The sequence below is a fragment of the Artibeus jamaicensis genome, unplaced genomic scaffold (assembly GCF_021234435.1).
Source record: "Artibeus jamaicensis isolate MK-2021 breed Jamaican fruit bat unplaced genomic scaffold, CSHL_Jam_final contig_594, whole genome shotgun sequence".
NCBI lineage: Eukaryota > Metazoa > Chordata > Mammalia > Chiroptera > Phyllostomidae > Artibeus > Artibeus jamaicensis.
In genome coordinates, this window is record NW_026521898.1 from 1639059 (window position 1) to 1656625 (window position 17567).

The 17567-nt window shown below is 38.3% G+C and overlaps 1 protein-coding gene across 3 annotated transcripts in view; it reads right to left on the reverse strand.

The window, feature by feature from the left end:
* Window positions 1-1867: 1867 nt before the first annotated feature.
* Window positions 1868-17567, reverse strand: part of MYLK4 (myosin light chain kinase family member 4) — a 113994-nt gene continuing 98294 nt past the window's right edge. For 2 of the 3 annotated variants that reach the window (XM_053670563.1, XM_053670565.1), the window contains 6 exons: window positions 17355-17425; window positions 16436-16564; window positions 15649-15801; window positions 12284-12362; window positions 8700-8771; window positions 1868-5854 (listed from right to left, as the gene is read on the reverse strand). In XM_053670563.1, the coding sequence (XP_053526538.1) occupies window positions 8724-8771; window positions 12284-12362; window positions 15649-15801; window positions 16436-16564; window positions 17355-17425 (480 nt within the window). In that variant the 3' untranslated portion in view covers window positions 1868-5854; window positions 8700-8723. The remainder of the gene's footprint in view (window positions 5855-8699; window positions 8772-12283; window positions 12363-15648; window positions 15802-16435; window positions 16565-17354; window positions 17426-17567) is intronic. The other variant, XM_053670564.1, reaches the window with a different exon arrangement.

The following is a 17567-nucleotide window of genomic DNA, read 5'->3' on the forward strand; positions in this document are numbered from 1 at the left end:
AACCAAGTTGATGGAATCCCTTATATAATGTCACTGCTCTGTGGCTCTGTGTGGGGAAGGGCTCATAAAGGGAACAAATCTGTTACCTGGCCTCAGGAGTTTTGTCCAGAAGCTGTCCCCTGGCACTCGCCCTGATGCCAGACACCAGTCAATTTTTCCCCATATGTCAGCTGCTGCCCCAGTGCTGGATCCCAGAGGGAGTGAATCTGTGTAAGTCCTAAGTCTGTTGTGGGCTCTTTAAGAGGAGACTACTGACAATCCCACAGATTCTTTGGCCAAGCCAAGCCCCATTGTTTTTTTTTTTTTAAGATTTTATTTATTTATCTTTAGAGGGGAAGGGAAGGTGAGAGGGAGAGAAATATCAATGTATGGTTGCCTTTTGTGCATCCCCTGCTGGGAACTGGCCTGCAACCCAGGCATGTGCCCTGACTGGGAATTGAACCACGATCCTTTGGTTCTCAGGCCCATGCTCAATCCACTGAGCTACACCAGCCAAGGCTGGTTTTCATAACTAGAAGTTATGGGGACCTAGCTTCCTGGCACTGGAACTCTAAGCTGGGTAGTGTGGTGTGACACTGGGATCCCTCACTTCTTAGGTATCCCTCCCAAGTTTTATCCACCAAATGTGAGTGTGGGACCATCCATTCCATGTCTCTGCATCTACATTTCTCTGTACCTCTCCCCTTGTCTCCACATCTCTACCCCTCCTACCCATCTGGATGAATATGACTTCTTTAACTCCCTGGTTGTTGGACTTTCATACCACTCAATTATCTGATGATTCTGGATGATAATTATTTTTTCATTTACTTGTAATTTTTGTTTTGGTTGTGTGAGAAGGTGAGCCATGTTTACCTATGCCTCCATCTTGACCAGAAGTCCCCCAAAACTCTAGTTTTGAGAATCTGGGAAAGGGTGGAACTGTCCATTAGGATCCACCTTGTGCCAACTTTAGAGGGTAAAGGAAAAGTATTTCTCTACTAATAACATTTTTTAAACCAAATGTGTGGTTTTTTTCCTGTATTGTCAAAACAATTTTGACACTACTTGGGGTTAGTACAGACTCCACAAGTTAAGAGCTCAGTTTCAAAACACTGTTTTCACTTTGTTCACCAGTCACAGGTGGTGAGTCTCCAGGTTACCCACACTTCTGTCTGACTTGACTATAAATCAGGGCTTCCCACAACCTCCTCCTAAGTTTCAATAATTCCCTATAATTGCTTAAAGAACTCAAGGAAGAACTTTACTATTACCAGTTTATTATAAAGGGCATAATAAGAATATAAGGAAACAGCCAGATGAAAAGTTACACAGGATGAGGTCCTGGAAGGGCTCTAAGCACAGAAGCTTCTGTTCCTGTGGAGTCTGTGGTGTGCCACCCTCCCAACATATTAAAATGTATTCTCGTTAACAGACCCAGAAACTCTCCAAACTCCTCTTTTTAGGCTTTTTATAGAGGTTCCATTACATAGGCATGATTGATAAAATCACTGGCTTTTAGTGACTAACTGAATATACACCTCCTTTCCCCTCTCTGAAAATGGACAGGTGGAGCTGAAAGTTTCAACCCACTAATTACGTGCTTGGTTCCTCTTGCAATGAGCCCCACTCTCCAAGAATCACCTCAGTTGGGTAGACTCTGGTATGTTTTTTTCCTCCATGGGACTAGCCAATATTCTTGCAGATGGTTCTGGGGCTTCTGAGTGACATCACTCTTTTAAGGTATCTTGGGTTCTTAATGTCACAAGCTTTAACACGTCAGAATTGTCATAACGGAGAGAGTTTGCATTGCATTTGCCAAGACCACTTATTTAAATAATTTAGCTCATTAACCAAAGGATAAATAAGGTCTATGTTTATTCTTCAATATAAGACATATAAATGACTGTTACACATCTTTGTAAGGCAATGAAATACAGCTGAATAAAATGATGTTCAGAAATAAAATATGTACATGAAATATCAATCACCACATTATGAATCCATTTTTATTTATTATCTACACAGATACACCTCGTCAGAAGGACCCACTGACATCTACCAGCTGAAACAACTACAAAGTACGTGTAAGGCAACAAATGAACACTCAGATATATGATGTTTGCTGCTCTTCTGAATAAGTAGTAGTTGAGTTGTAAGCCTTCATGGAAGGTGAAACTGCTTATATAAAGACCACTTATAAAAAAACATACCTGAATAAAGTGGAGCTAGGAGAAATATATAGAATTTCTGTTATGAGAAAGTGTAGACTCATGCTATGCAAGGGAGCAATCTTAATCTAGGAATTAACATCTAGTAAATCCAGAATTCAGTTTTATTTAGGAAATGAAGCAGTTTGCCTTTTGGAAACATAACTTTTACCCTATAAAAGGATTTTAGGGAAGCATCATAATGAATGTGAAGATGAACTTTGACTCTAACTTAAGAAAAAGAGAAAGAAGTAAAAAATAAAATAAAGAGCAAAAGTAAAGTTGCAACATGATGGCTGGGGAGAATTGAGGGGCAGTGGTGGTATACCCTGCACCCATGACCAAATTGCCAGAGAACAGAGAGCTGGGCTGAGTCTATGGAGAACAGCCAGGGAGGTGCCCTGGGTCTCCCCCTGTCACTACACTTTCAGAGATGAATTTTCTAAATGAGGTTCCCTCAACTGCCTGACAGCCAACTGAACAAACACAATGCACATATATGGGCTTCCTTCATCTAACTGCTGGGGTCAGGTACTGGGGCAGGAAGGACAAAAAAAGGAATGAAATAAAGAGCAAGACTCTCATTTCCCTAATATCAAATTCATATTTTGATTCTAAAATAAGAAAAAAATTGCTTTATTAATTTTCATTAAAATGACTATAATTTAAGTATTCACAACTCTTTCAAAACACATTCACATTAAAGTATGCCATGACAGTGGCAGCATGCCTATTTACATTTTTGAGGAAAGAAAACAAGGTAATATTAACTCAGGCCAAAACAACTAAAAAAGAAACTTACGGTACTCAACATGAGAATTATCCAATTTTAACCTAGAAATCTATTCCCCAAATTAGCTCAGGTGAGAATCCATTTCCATTTTAGAGATTTTTGTGCTACAAATGGAAGCATGAGCTCTTCCTCCCTGATTGTTAACTAGCAACAGATTCTGAGTAAATGCTGGCATCTTAAAAATTACAAATGTGGACATAATTTTGCCTTAATAGTTTGTGAGGTGTATTTCTCTCCAGGCAGTGGGAAGTGCCACATTAATTTGCTCCATTTACTAAAGGAGCAACTGCCTAATTCAAGTGAGTGAAGCCATGTAACCTCATTAAGAGGCTGGAGGAGAAATACAGGCTTTCAAATCCTAATGGATTCTTGGAAAACATTGATCACAATAGCCCCAGTCTAACCAGACTCAGCTTCAATGTGTCCATGCTGGTTGCCCCTCTGCTGTGAAAACTCCTTTGCCATCACAGTGGCAATCTACCAAGTTGGGACTCTCACTGGAGCAGCCACACATGGGTGTGGAAGAAGGCAACAGAATGAGCAGGAGACTTAAAGTTCTCCCCTTTCACCTCACTCTAGACTGTAATAATTAACTCTGCAATTCAAACTATCCTCTGCTCTCCTGTAAAAGGCACCCTGCTGGCATAAGGATGCCTCTTCATCCAAATGTGGAAATTCAAGGATCTAGTTTCAAAGTAGAGTCTCCTTTCTAAACCTTTAGTGAAAAAAATCACAACCACTAAATGCAGAGTCATCAGTGGATTCATTTAGCAAAGATATAATTCCTTTATCTGGCCTAAGCTGTGTCTTCCATGTGTGGTGGGGTTTGGATAAAGTTTATCTGCCAATGTGAGGCAGAATGGGAGCTGGATGCAAACTGCACATCATGCAAAAGACCTCTGCTCCATCTGGTAGAGAATGCTCACCACAGGACTGAAAAGCCTTCCATGTGGGCTTTCAAATCAGACCCTTGTGTCTTATTTAGCATTTGAGTAAATGCCAGCTCTCTGTGGCCTGAGTATTAATGTGTGTACTGGCTTATATTTTTCCAGACTCTATGAATACCATCGGCTAAAGATAGCACAGCAATATAACACTTCAGTCACAGGACCTTTTTTTAAAAGGAAACTAAATTAAACATTTTAAGCATAGTCACATAACAGGAACAGCACAAACCAACCTTGGATAAATGCATAGGCCAAAGGAAAAAAGAAATGCATCATAATGTAAGAGCCAAGGCTAGAAAAGAATAAGTTTTATAGCTAGCATGACCACTAAATTGGCATGTGGCCTTAACTAAATTAAACTTTTTCTTCTTTCTCTACTTCCTCTTTACCTTACACATGAAAGTAAGGATATTGCTCAGATAGCTGTTCATGGGCCTGCTATAAGGATTCACTAGGTATATATGAGAAATAATGGAGAAAAGCCAATACAAGTTAAAACTGCCCTCACTAATATAGCCACCACATTATTCTTATTTTATTTCATTGATTTGTGACAGAAAAAGCCTAGAATGATTTACAGCCAAAAATTAAGATGCTATTTTAGCGAATCCCAATAGAGTAGTTATTTGGAAACATAAAGTGTGAGGAAAGTGTAAGAAGCTGAACAGTGAGCTTGGTGTTGGGTGTGTAATTGGAGTTAAGTGTAACTTTGCATTGTGTCTTTTTCATAAAGAAACCATGCCACGCTTTATTCTTGAGTGGCTCTGTGCCTCTTTGTACCATACACAGTAGGTCTTATTTCCCTTATTAAATATTTGTAATAAAATGGTACAGGAGCTCAAGAACAAGAAGCAACTTCAACTGGAAATCCTGCTTGTGTCCAAAAACATGAGCAGAGGTGTCCCTATAACCTTTGATTTCTAATCCTCTTTCTTCACAACCATCAAACCTCATGAGACCCCATGTAGGTAGGTTCATGAGGCTTCAAAATTGTTTGAGTTTACTTGAAGACTACTTTTCAAGTCACTTCAACATTGCCAGCACAGCACTGTCCTTCCATCCTTCTACAGGATAAACAAGTCCCATCTTTTCTTGTCGACAAGTTCGGCATGAGGAAAGCTCTTATCACTGTTAACATTATTCCAAAGGTTTTTAAAAACCAACCATAAACATATATCTCTTGTAACACCTCTCAAAACCAGTCTATTTCACATGGATGAGTGTTCGGTCAGAAGAAAGCAGGGATGCATTATGAAAATGCATATTACCATATTCATGTGAAATAAAATCAGTCACTTGGGAGAAACTGATGCACTTGGAGGAAAATGCATAATAAGTGGAAGAATGTCTGATGCCTCTTGCTTCAGAATTCAAAGAAAGTTTACATTCCAGAAAGCAAATTATTTATTGATTGGATTTACCTAGTTTCAGACCATATCAAAATAATGAAGCCTAAGAAACTAAGTGTTCAATTCACTCAGAATTTTTTTCTGGTGATATAATTACCCTTTTGAAAGGCATAGTTGGAGAAAAGATTGAGAGTACTTTTCTCCCTCTAAATGCATCCCCCAAGTTTAAAATAAATTTACAGTATGATTGTGCGAGTACACTGAGAAGTAGCAGAAATAAGCACCCCTTGTCCTGTGACTAAAATCAAGAAATAAAAATAAAAATAAAAAACCCAAGATGGCAGGAAAATATCTTCCCAAGTGTGCATTACCACAGAGTATGGGAAAGTGAGAAAAAGGGTGTAGGGTTTGCCTGTACCCCTGGGACCAACGCACTGGGAGTCCCCCTGGAAGTGGGTGCTCTGAGTTCGAGGCAGCCCCCATTCCCCCAAGGCCACCAGTCATCGTGGAAGTCAAGGTATCAGAACGGCTGTTTTTTCCAAAAATCTCAAAGCAGCAGCAACCCCAGCAGTTTTCCTGCAAAAGCAAACAAAATATGACTCTTGTTAATTCAACAGGGCTTTTAAAATTGCAATTAGTTGGTGTGCCCTTGGGAAAACCACACATGATGTTTTTTTATAATGTATGTGTGAATGTGAGAGAGAAAAAAGAGACCCCTTGAAGTATTCCAAATCCTTACCAGAGTGGGTTTGGGCTTTTTTTTTTCAGTTTATGCAAGATATTTTAGTACTATTTGCCATATCGAAGGACAAGGCCTCTTTGTTCCCTCTGAAGCACAGCCAGCTCCCACAGTTGCTGCCTCCAGTCCATTCTGTCAGCTTGATCTGACATCAGAGTGAGACCGTGGGTCCTGCATGGGGAGACTTCCATTTGCTTTAGGACCACATCTGACCTGGGGCCCACACACCATTTGCTGCCTTTTATCATTCCTATACACTGAGGAGATGTCCTAAATTTACATCTCATGGGCTAGCAAAAGATGCAATGAAAACAGAAAGTGAAGTGCTACCATTTTTAGAGAGATTTTTAGAGTGTTTCCTCAATGCATCAAAAAGCCTTTAACAAACTGCAGGAGATTTATACGCCACAATTTACATTGTGAATTATGCCTTATTCCACAATGTAAATTGTGGGCCTGGAAGTCATACTTTTTCCACAGAAATAATTTTTCAACCACCAGATTTCTAAAATCAATATTTCTCAAAGTTGGTTTTACTTATAACATGTCTTGCCAAAAATCCCATCTTAGCCTAGCAGAGAATATTGTGCAAAATAATCTATTTTTTTAAATATAAGGCTGCTCCTGGAATTAATATTTTAAGCTTGTATGTTAATTTTTTAAAAAGTAACAAAGTAGACTAGGAAGCAATCACAATATGTGGACCTGTAACCACTCTCTCGCCTGCCTGTGGTGGGACCTGGTGACTTTCTACAGCAGATGGAACTGAGGAACCCAGGGAAGGAAAGCATGCAGCCCATGTGATTACCAGGGGTTGACCTGACCAAGTTCAGGGAGAGATCTCATCAAGTTATTCTAACAAAGATGGCACTACCATCTTTGTTTGCACTAAATGCACCAGTGTGACAGTTCAAATGCCTTCGTCTTTGTCCACTATATAAGTGTCACTGCCTGGACTGCCACCATCTTCCACAGCATTGCACTCAAAATACCAATTTGGTATAGACAGACTTTACCACCTCCCACCAGCCATTTCTTCTCATCTTCCCCAGCCACCTTGGCCACAGGCAAGCAATGCAACCTCCTGTCTCCCAAGGGATTCATTCCCACCAGGCTTCAAAAATGATGCCAGTGTTTATGGTGGGAAGGTGATTTGTGCCAAACATTTCAGGTTTGTGGTAACTGAGTACAAAACTATTTCTGCGGATAGGGTTTGGGAGGAGAGAGAAAGAACCACGTAGGCCCACTGCCTGTAGACTCTGGCACTCATCACTTATGGTGAAGGCTGGACTGTACCTCAGGCCCGAGAATATGCAGAGTCCTTTCTTTCTGCTCATTGTGACAACACACAAACTACCTCCAACTCTTCCCAAAATGTTAATATTCTTGCTTAAGCACAAGCCTTCATGTTGACTTTTCATAGATTTCTAGATAAGTGATAGGTTCATAAGCAAGCAACCCTTACATCAAAAGGTGAATCCTTTTCTAACACTGGTTTGTGACTTTTATTATGACTTATTGATTTATTTCTTCCCAATATTATGCTATAAAAGATTCAAGACAGCTAACAAGAATATACAAAGTCAAATAGATTAACAAAAACCTCAAGGCCAGAATAAATACAATTTAGAATAAAGGATTAAGAGCCAATGGGTCTCTTCAGACTGAAGCAGTTGTTGAGTGTCCAGGAAGAACTGGAAAGACCCTGGGCCATTGGGAGCTCATGAAGATGCTGGGTTCCACACCTACAGAGACACCTGCGAGGCTGACTATGGCCTCTGAGTTCCCATCCCCAGGCCAAGCCAGAGCCAGAGCCAGAGCCCAGCTGGCTGCCAAGCATTTGCTACCTCCTGTGCGCTCCTGTGATTCATTAATCCTGAGGATGGCCACATTTGATTACATAATAAAAAAGACCACAGGGCAGCAACAACACAGGTTCATAAATTTTAAGTCCTGTGTAGTTGTTAAAATTGAGTTGCAAAAAAGCCGTAGACATACTTTCCAAGATTAGGGAGCTGACTTGCTAGAGGATGAATGCCCCCCCCCCCAACAAGGACATAAATGTTGGGATTTTTAAGTCCTCTGCAATAAGTACGCTTTCTTAGACTTCTCATTTAGGGCATAAGTTGGGCTAGTTTATTGACATAGTAAAAGATATTCATGCATAAAACTATCTCTTACGAATTCCAACAGATTAAGGGAGAAAAAATGGGGGTTTTAAATTCAGAAACACCTGAGAGGATTACACTCTACCATTGACTAGCAGTATGGCCTTGGGTGAGTTATTTAGTCTGAGTCTTTGAGGTTTGGTTTACCTGTCTATGCAAAAAAGACATGACTTCCTCCAATATAACACAGTTGTGGTAAGGACTACCAGAGACACCTTCTGTTCAGTTCCTGGCACTAATTAAGCCCCCAATATGTTCAGGCCCTGGTCTCAGGGCTTTGCTTGGATAATCTCATCAAAGCCACTCAAAAGCTTAGGAAGTAAAACTATCTTCAACCCACAAATCCAGAAGCTAAAGTTTCTCTGCTAGAAAATGGCAGAGATAGGGTGAAAATATTGCAGTCTGATTTTTTTCCCCCATCCACCTCTGCCCTGCTTCCCACACAGTGCAAAGCACATTTGATTTCTCTTCAGGCTTGCACAAAGACCTCTTCAGGAAGAGACCCAAGACCAACCTTTCAATGGGCACCTTCTGTAGACTATTTGGTCACAAATTCCCGAGTATTGGAGCTGCAATTCTTCTTCTTCTAGGAAAACCAGAGACATTTTGGAAAAGATTAGAACTTTTTTCATCAGTTCCAGACAGAAAAACACTTGAGTCAATAACTTGCTACAGAGGAATTTTCTCTGTAGGAGAAATAACTTGCTACAGTAGGAAATTTCCTACTACAGTAGGAATTTTCTTTAAGAAAAGATCTTAAAGCCTATTACTAACAATCGTCTGATAGATACAATGACCTTCCTTAAAAGTCGAGCTCAAACACATCTCCCACTCTCCTCTAGTGTGCCTGTAATCACTACCCTTCCCTTCAGACTCAGGGATGAAGAGCTCAGCACCTAATCACACTTCAGTTTTACACATGTGTGTTTTGTCAACACTCCTTTCGACACACATTCACTTAGACAAAGCACAAGAGTCAAGACTGAAACTGGGAATGATGCAGTGACTACAAAGATGAGTAAGATACAAAAACTGCTTCTTTGAAAAATTTTCAAATCCAGAGAGAAGAGCTAAGTGCTATAAGAGAGGTTCAAGAAGACAGAGAAAGCATCTCCAGTTTGAGATTGAGAAGAGCCATGTTAAAGGAGGTGGCATTGAAAATAGGCCTAAGACAATTGCCATGATTTTTTTTGGCTGATCTAGCAGGAGCGGCGAAGACAAGACTGGAAATAGAGATCAGGCCCAGACTGTTGGGTGTGTCTGGTGTGCACAAGAGGGAACACTTGAAGATTGTTTGATCAGGAGTGATATGATCAGAGTTGTAATTAAAGAAATTAGTGTCGGTGAATTAGAGAAGGAAACCAGTAAAGGTTGAATATCAGTTCATGGGTTATTTTATTAGTTCAGTAAATTGAAAGAAGGTCATGAGCTAAGGGAGTAGCACTGGTAAAAGAAAGGGATGATAGAAGGCTTATTAACTAGCTCTTGCAGAAAAGAAACCAGGTTGTATTTGTTGTTTTTCTTCCTTTAGATCCAAAGCATTTATTGTCTATGGTAGATGCTTGCCAAGTTCTACTACATTGATAGTTTGGGAAATGCTTTGATCCACTCCAGCTGAGAACTGTCTGTTGGAGGATAGGCTTCGTTATCAATGGTTGGGGTCATAAGGCAGCATGCCCTCTTGAGCTTAATACAGAAGGCACTTTAATTTTTAAGAAAAAAGAATCATTTTAAATTTAGTGACTGAGTAGAGGCATGCTGAGTGATTAAGAAGTAGTAAGTGCTTTTAAGCATGAAATATCAAAGAGATTTTTTTTAAGTTTACAAACAGCTTTTAAAAAATATAATTAAGATTTAATAGTAAATAGTTTGGGAGAAGGGTTAAATTTTCACAATCAGCTTAAATTCTTGTTTTATAGAACATATCAGAATGAATATTTTTCCAAAAATGAGTCTTCTAGAACAGTTTAGTCTCAATATTTCATTAAAAAAGTAACATGTAGTAAGTTTGAATATTGGCTTTCAATAATACCAAAAGCATACAGTAAGTGCATGAGTTGTTCTGGAAACATCATGAGGCCCCTTTCACCCAGTAGCCCATTACCTGGTGAGATAGCAGAGGGAGGAAGCTCCACTCTGCCAGAGCCTGCCTGCCTTTGCTGAGATTCTGGCTCATTACTTGTACCTTGTGCGATCACATAAAAGTACTGAAACCCTGTCCTCAGTTTCCTCATCTACATACTGAGGATAACAGTGCCTGTTTCACAGGATTGGCATAAGGATTAAATGAGTTAATATTTGTATAACAGAACAGTGCCTGGAACAGTGCCATGTAATTATAATTTCATGATAACTAACTTGATTTATATAATGAAAAAAATTTTTAATCCTTACACCATTTTTGAAATATCTAGCCCCCTTAAGTACCAGCAGTTAGATAGAATAACAAAAAGGTGAGTTTTGTTAATGTTACATGGTTTAAAAAATATTTTTAAACACTCTCTAAAGTGTATAATGCCATTAATTATCTGCCATGGTTTCCATATTGTCCTACCATGTCAAAGTGTATTTAGACACCAATAAGCTTGGATAAAAACACGTTGGTGGAAAATTGGCCCAAAACAGGTTGGTAACCCTAATAAGCAATTTATGTAGTCTGGGTAAGGTGCCAACTAGGTAATAAGTCTATTTTTACTTGACATCAGTACCAATTATCAAGGAAAGGTATATTCAGACAGAAATAAAATTTAGTACTGATGCTGAATTTAGAAGCAAAGTTAATTTCAATAAAAATTGAATGTGGAAAAAATGAGTATCTGAAGCATAGTCATTCCAAGGTTTGCTGGTCAGTGGAAAAGCTCCATTCCCACACCCCAGGGAATTGGGGAGGGGGGGACAAGGAGCACAGGTGAAGGAAATAGAAGCGTTTCAAATGCATGCTACACCAGGGTGTGATGCAAGCATCTTAACTGATGCCCGGGCAGCCCTATCCTCAATAAACCTGAAGGCATAGATTGCTTATTTAAGCCTCTGAATGTATCTTGCCCAGTTGAATCTTCTAAATGTTTGGAAAGTTAGTTAAATGATACACATCTGCTTCTGTGTCATTTGTCATATGATCCACAGTTATTTGGATGGAGATAGTCTAAAGGAGGCTATTGTGGTCATTCAGGTGAGGGGTGTCTGGGACCAGGATAACCATGGGGGTGTAGAAGTAATTAGGAAAAAAGAGGTAAAGAACTGGGAGGCAAACTAAACATGAGATGAATGAATTGATGGAAAAAGAGTTAAAAAGACATCCTGGGGTCTGGTTTAGACATTGAGTAGGGGTTGGTCTGGGAGGATGGTTGAGATTGAGTTGAGGTGGGGAGCTAGTTCAGTTTAGGAAAAGATCCAAGAAGAAATGTTCAGTACACAGGTGGATATATGTACTTGAAGTTTGGGAAAGAAATCTGTGCTAAAGGGACAGACAGGGGACTCAGAGTATAAACGGTAACTAAGGCAATGAGAATAGGTAGGAAATTTATTGTAAGAAGTTATTGGGCTCAATTATTCTCAACAAATAATGTAGTAATTTTCATTTAGTCTCTGGTAAGAGTATCCCTTCACATATACTTATAATATATTAATAGTTATGCCAATGAACAACAATAGAAATTGTTTTAAAAAATACTTACAGCAGTCTGAGTATTATAGTTTTTGATGCCCAGAGCAGTTTTAAATGCCCAGGTAAGCATAAAAGTTAGAATTCTTTCTGTTTTAAGGAGGCATAAAGCACATTACCACATAGTCTCTCAAACTTTGTCTGTTTATATAATCTAGGCTATATGTGTGTTTGTGTGTTGAAGTATGTATGCGTAATATAGTTTATGGTGAATACAATGATTTAATAATAAACATAACACAATTCACATTTATTTTTAAAAACACAAACTGCTTAATAGAAGCATTTTAAGCAATTTAACACTAGCACAAGATTTGAAAGCTATGAGAAAAAGAATTAGAAATAACCTCTTTTAAGGCTAAAATGCCTCTAGTGTATAAGCATCAAAAGACTGAGGCCAACTAAAAGAGCAAAAACAAAGAGCCTTAGGTTACCTGTGTTTTGAGTCTGGAGTGGAGCTTGTGGTCTGACAACCAAGGGTGCTTGAGAGCTTCACTTGCACTTATTCTCCAACTACAGGGAAATTCAGAGGGTTATTACTGAGAACACACCTAATGAGCCCTGCATCTGCCATTCAACCTCAGCTCTGGACACTGCCTTTGGGGAGATCAGAGGCCAAATGTTAAATTCAGCATCAGTCTGACTTCTCTGGAGTTATTATCAGTGTTGTGTAGGTTACTATTTAATTCAACAAGGGTAACAACATGGGTAAGACAAAGCAAGGCAAAAAGTTTAAAATTCTTGTTAATAACAAAACATCTACTTTTAAATATAATGTGGATGAAAAGGGGCCACATGTTAAACCTGACAAGCTCATGGGAGGCCTGAAATGATGGCCTTACAAACTTGGAGACTTAAAGTAACCACACATGATGCTCTATATTTTAAAAACTTTCTAACTAAAAGCAGGTCTTGGAGAGAAGTCATGGCTTAGCCTGGAATCTTCCCTGACAAAAGTCAGTCTTTACCTTAATTGAGCTTGTCTATTGTCTTTTTCCATCTATGACAACACACCTGTGTTGTCAGATTTCCTTGTTCTGGGCCCCTCAAAGCACAGGCACCACACCAGAGGGAGACCACAAACCCCCTCATTGTTATTGTTATCATGTTAACTGTGACTGTTAACTATCCTTTTACCACTTGTGTAAAAGATATATGTGTCTATCATTTTATTTTTTTATCCAATCCCAGAGGTTTCCCTGCTTTGTATTTCCTGGTTGATCACCCAGTGGATTTCATGTAATCCACTTGCACCTTCTCTTTTGATTGTAATAAATAAAATAAGGTGCAAAAATGTCATTTTCCAGAGCATTTTCTCAATCCTTTGCTTTCCTGCAATTGTTGTCAGTTTGGTCCAAATAAACTCATAAAAATTCTTATAGGTTTAGACATTTCTGATGTTGACAATAAGTAGCCATTCTTGGTGTAATGTCTAAGTTTCATAAATTGAACTTCTATCATTCAGTTGAAAAATAAATATACATTTATTATTGTAAGAAGAAAGTGTTACAATAATTCTTGATTCCTGAAAAAGCAATTTATGTATTAAAACTGTTGAATAATATGTATTACTAACTTTTTAATTAAGAAGTTGTGAAGACTTAAACAGAGAAATAGGTGGAAAGTTAATGTAAGTACTGAGAGAGAGTATTTTATATTCTAGGTAGTGGTATTTGACGTTGGCCTTCAGTTCAAGTATTGACCTGAATACTTAGCCAGTTGTCACTGCCCAAATGTGTATCTGTGGCCCCACAAGTATTAAGGCAACCTTCAGACTGAGGAGCTGTGTGACCACTTCACTGTTTGCAGCCTGTAAAATAATGGTGATAATACCCATGCACCACAGGACACCCAGATGACTAAGTCGGATAACACACAAAAGTATATAACAGGTCCTCAAATAATGTCATTTTGGTCACTGTCATTTCCTTATAATGTTGAAAAGAAAAAAATCACTGTCAGCTGGGGCTACTGTCTGTGGGGTATACCCTCTGTCCCCACATCTGCGAGGGTTTTCTCCAAGGACTTTGGTTTCCTCCCACATCCCAGAGCTGTGCATGTGAAATGAATTGGCATGTCTATACAGTTCCAGTCTGAATGACTCTGGGTGTGTGTTTGATGTGTCTACGATGAAAGGGTGTCCAGGGTGGGTCCTGCTTGCACCCTCAGCTGCTGGATGGATTCTAGCCACTTTTGACCCTGAAGTGGAATAAGTGGTAAAAAATTATCACTGTGTTTTTATGCATCTTTCTTAATGTATGTATAGCTCACCTTTATTTTTGGTATTTTGGATCATTATTTAGAAGTTTGTTGATGCTTCTGTGACCAGAAATATGTCATAGAAACTTAACTCTTGTTTATATCAATTAGCCTATGGTAAACCTGGTTTTGTTATATGTTGTTTTGTTTAAAGTTGAGTTTCCAAGAACCTATGAATGACAGTAAGTGAGGACACACTGTATCTCTAAATATGTTCTCAGTAAATGTGTATTTCTCATCTACCAAAGATTTGTTAGTTTTCCCTCTTCACTGCTTGGCATTCAGAATTATAAATAATAATGGTAACATCAGATTTTCATTAATGTGCATTTCCATTAAAAATAAAACCCATGTCTGTTCATTATCCCTCCTCTAAGACTGAGACCTCAGCCTGACTAAGTCCTTCTTATCCTTTATGACTCAGTTCTGGCCCTTGTCAATATACTCATTTTTCATTACCCATGTTGTATTATATATTTTTAAAAAATATGTATCTCTTCTAATAGATCATAAGTTACCTAAAAGCAGTAACTAGGCTTTATACATCTGCCCTCAATGTCTGAGACACATTCCCTGGCAGATTATGGGTAATTAATTAATTGCTTGAGGAAAAGAAACCTCTGTGTGTCAGGCACTCCCCAGACCCTTCCCCATGTTGTTACCCGCCCCCCACTGCACCTTGCTATGTAGTGGCTCACAGTCATGTATATTAGTAACTTAAAAGCCCAGAAGATCACAAAGGAATAAAGTAAATATTGTCAGCCCTGAGAATCTTAACTACCTACTGTAATATGTTTTATATGTAAAATAGTGTGTTTGCTAGGGTAATGGTGATGTCCTTTCCTTATCTGTAATTCTAAAATGCAAGCCCACTCTTCATCCACTGAATTTTAAGTGAATGTTGTTTTAGCACTGACAGAAAACAGAAAGCAATGGTATAACAGTTAAGTGCATAACCTTGGGGGAAGGTATGCTTGTGTTTGATTACAAATTCTACCACTTACTAGCTGTATGATCTTGGGCAAACTACTGAGAGTTTTATGCACAAAATAGTAATGATAATTTCTACCTCATAGAATTAGATGAGGATTGAAAGAGATAATGTCTATAAAGTTCATGGCATAGTCTAGCCCATCGTAGGTTCTCAAATGAAATGATAGTCAAATGTTCAGTTCCACAGAGCTGTATATGTGCTTTGTAAATGTGAAAGGCATCATGGAAATAACTTATACCAAACCCTTCATTTTGAGGCTGAGTCCATGGATACCCAGCAAGAGCCCCTGATTGCTAGAGCCGTATTACAAAATTCAAAGGAGGGATAATATGCAACTCCATTCAAGCCTCATTACCAAAGCAGTCCCATATATTAGTAAATTTGGTTAAGAGCATCAAACCCTCCCTATTTACAACTTTGCACAAGCATCAGATATTTTACTAAAGGAATTCAATAGTTATCTGACATGAACTCTAATAACCCTGGTAGTATACTGCTCCTCTATTACCCCAGCTTCTTCCAGAGCCCAGAATGAACTTGGGTTACCTTTTCTCCTTAATTAGAAGCTTGGAGAGGAACTCCTTGGCTTCCTCTGAGATGTTTTGAAATTCTTCCTCCTCCAAGTCCCACCTGCAGGCCAGGATGTTGTTCAGGGTCTCAGCATCATTATCACCCAGGAAGGGGGACAAACCACTAAGTCTACAAGAGACAGGGTCCAGAATGAGTATTTTTAAACAGCTTCCAACTTTTTACAGAGAGGTTGCTTTATTTTTTGGTTTTGTCATTTAAAACTTAAATAAAGCAAATAACCTAAATTTAAACATAATTTTATCATATATTTTTTCAATGAAAAAGATGCTTACCACCCCCACCCCCATTCCTATTAAAGAACTTCAGCTGCATCTAAATGTGCACTTCACAGAACAGTACAATTTCTCTTACAGCATTTACAGAGCTGTGAATGTCTATCATACATGCACATGGAAAACACCACAGTGTCACCTCTGAGGACTAAAGCCAGCATTGGTCATTTAGGAGATCAGGACATAGGGTTTGTTTGTTTGTTTTTTATTTTCAAGGCATTGAGTGGTGTCCTAGGATTTAAAGTGATCAATGAAGAAGACATACATTTACTTTTTCAGATGATGTATAAGGAAAGAATTTACTCCTACACCCCCCAGGATTCAATGAAGCCTAGAAAGTAACTGAATATGGTACAAAATTATTTATTTTTAAAAGACCTAAATTAGAGCTCTTAGTCAAAATAGCAAAACCTCACAGAATAGGCATGATGATTAAAAATAAGTGTCAGAGAGATTGGAAATCTGCTTACAGCATATAGGCAATGACCCCCACACTCCACATGTCAGTGGGAAAGGAAACAAAATCATAGTTCACAACTTCAGGGGCAAGAAATTCTGGAGTTCCAAAGTTCACCTTCAGCTTTTCTCTGGGTTTGTATCTGGAATTTAGGGGGAAAGTAAAAGGATGGAAAGTGTCAATCAAAAATTATGGATATTGAAAAGATATATTCTATAAAAAATAACCAGCAAATTTAGAATAAATAGACTTTAAAGGAAATCACATAGTGTCAAAAACTTGTGATAAAGTTCTGAGAGTTTTAAGTCTCACAGTAAAACGTTAATAACCTGAAACAGTTGTGAGAAACCACTCAGAATAATTAAAACACCTGAATTATAGAATGTGAAAAAGAAAAACTTACATGACCCTTGACATATAGATGCATTGACTAAGCCTTTATTAATGAATAAGTGAAATGCAATAGTTTATAACATCTAGGTTATATTTATCATTAATGTGTTGCAGTTCATGTGAATTCTTGTTCCCTCAAGAACTTAGATGTACCAGAAGTCTTTGCAATATTCTTTACACTACTAATTTTTTTCTTCATACAGGTGATTCTTTTAATTAATTTTTTAAAGTAAATCTCTTCACAGATGGAACAAATATAAATGACTAAGGTAGACTTACAAATTGTAAATTAATGTTTTCAAATTTAATAACATTACTGTATTAGGTTTTAACTTTTCTATTTTTCTTGCATGCACTATAGAAACTTCTAAACATTCAAATCCCAAAGTCAGAAAAGAAAGCTGAAACATAATTTTTGTTAAGTTAAATTTAAATGAGGATATGAAACCAATGGGTATATCTATCAAATTTATCTTTACAAAGAAAGAGGACCCATGCTGCCTAACTTCATTCACACACCTATGTTTAAATGGACATACCTTCTGGCCAATCCAAAATCAATAATTTTTATTTGTTTAGTATCCTGATTCACACACAGGATATTCTCAGGCTGCCAGGAGAAAGAGACACATTAGCAATGAAAACAACCATCGTTCACTCAAATTGTCCTTGAACCACAACTAAAAATACAGTGATGCTCAGGAAAAACATATCAGGCCTTTCACTTTGGAACTGGCTTGTCTGTGTGGGTA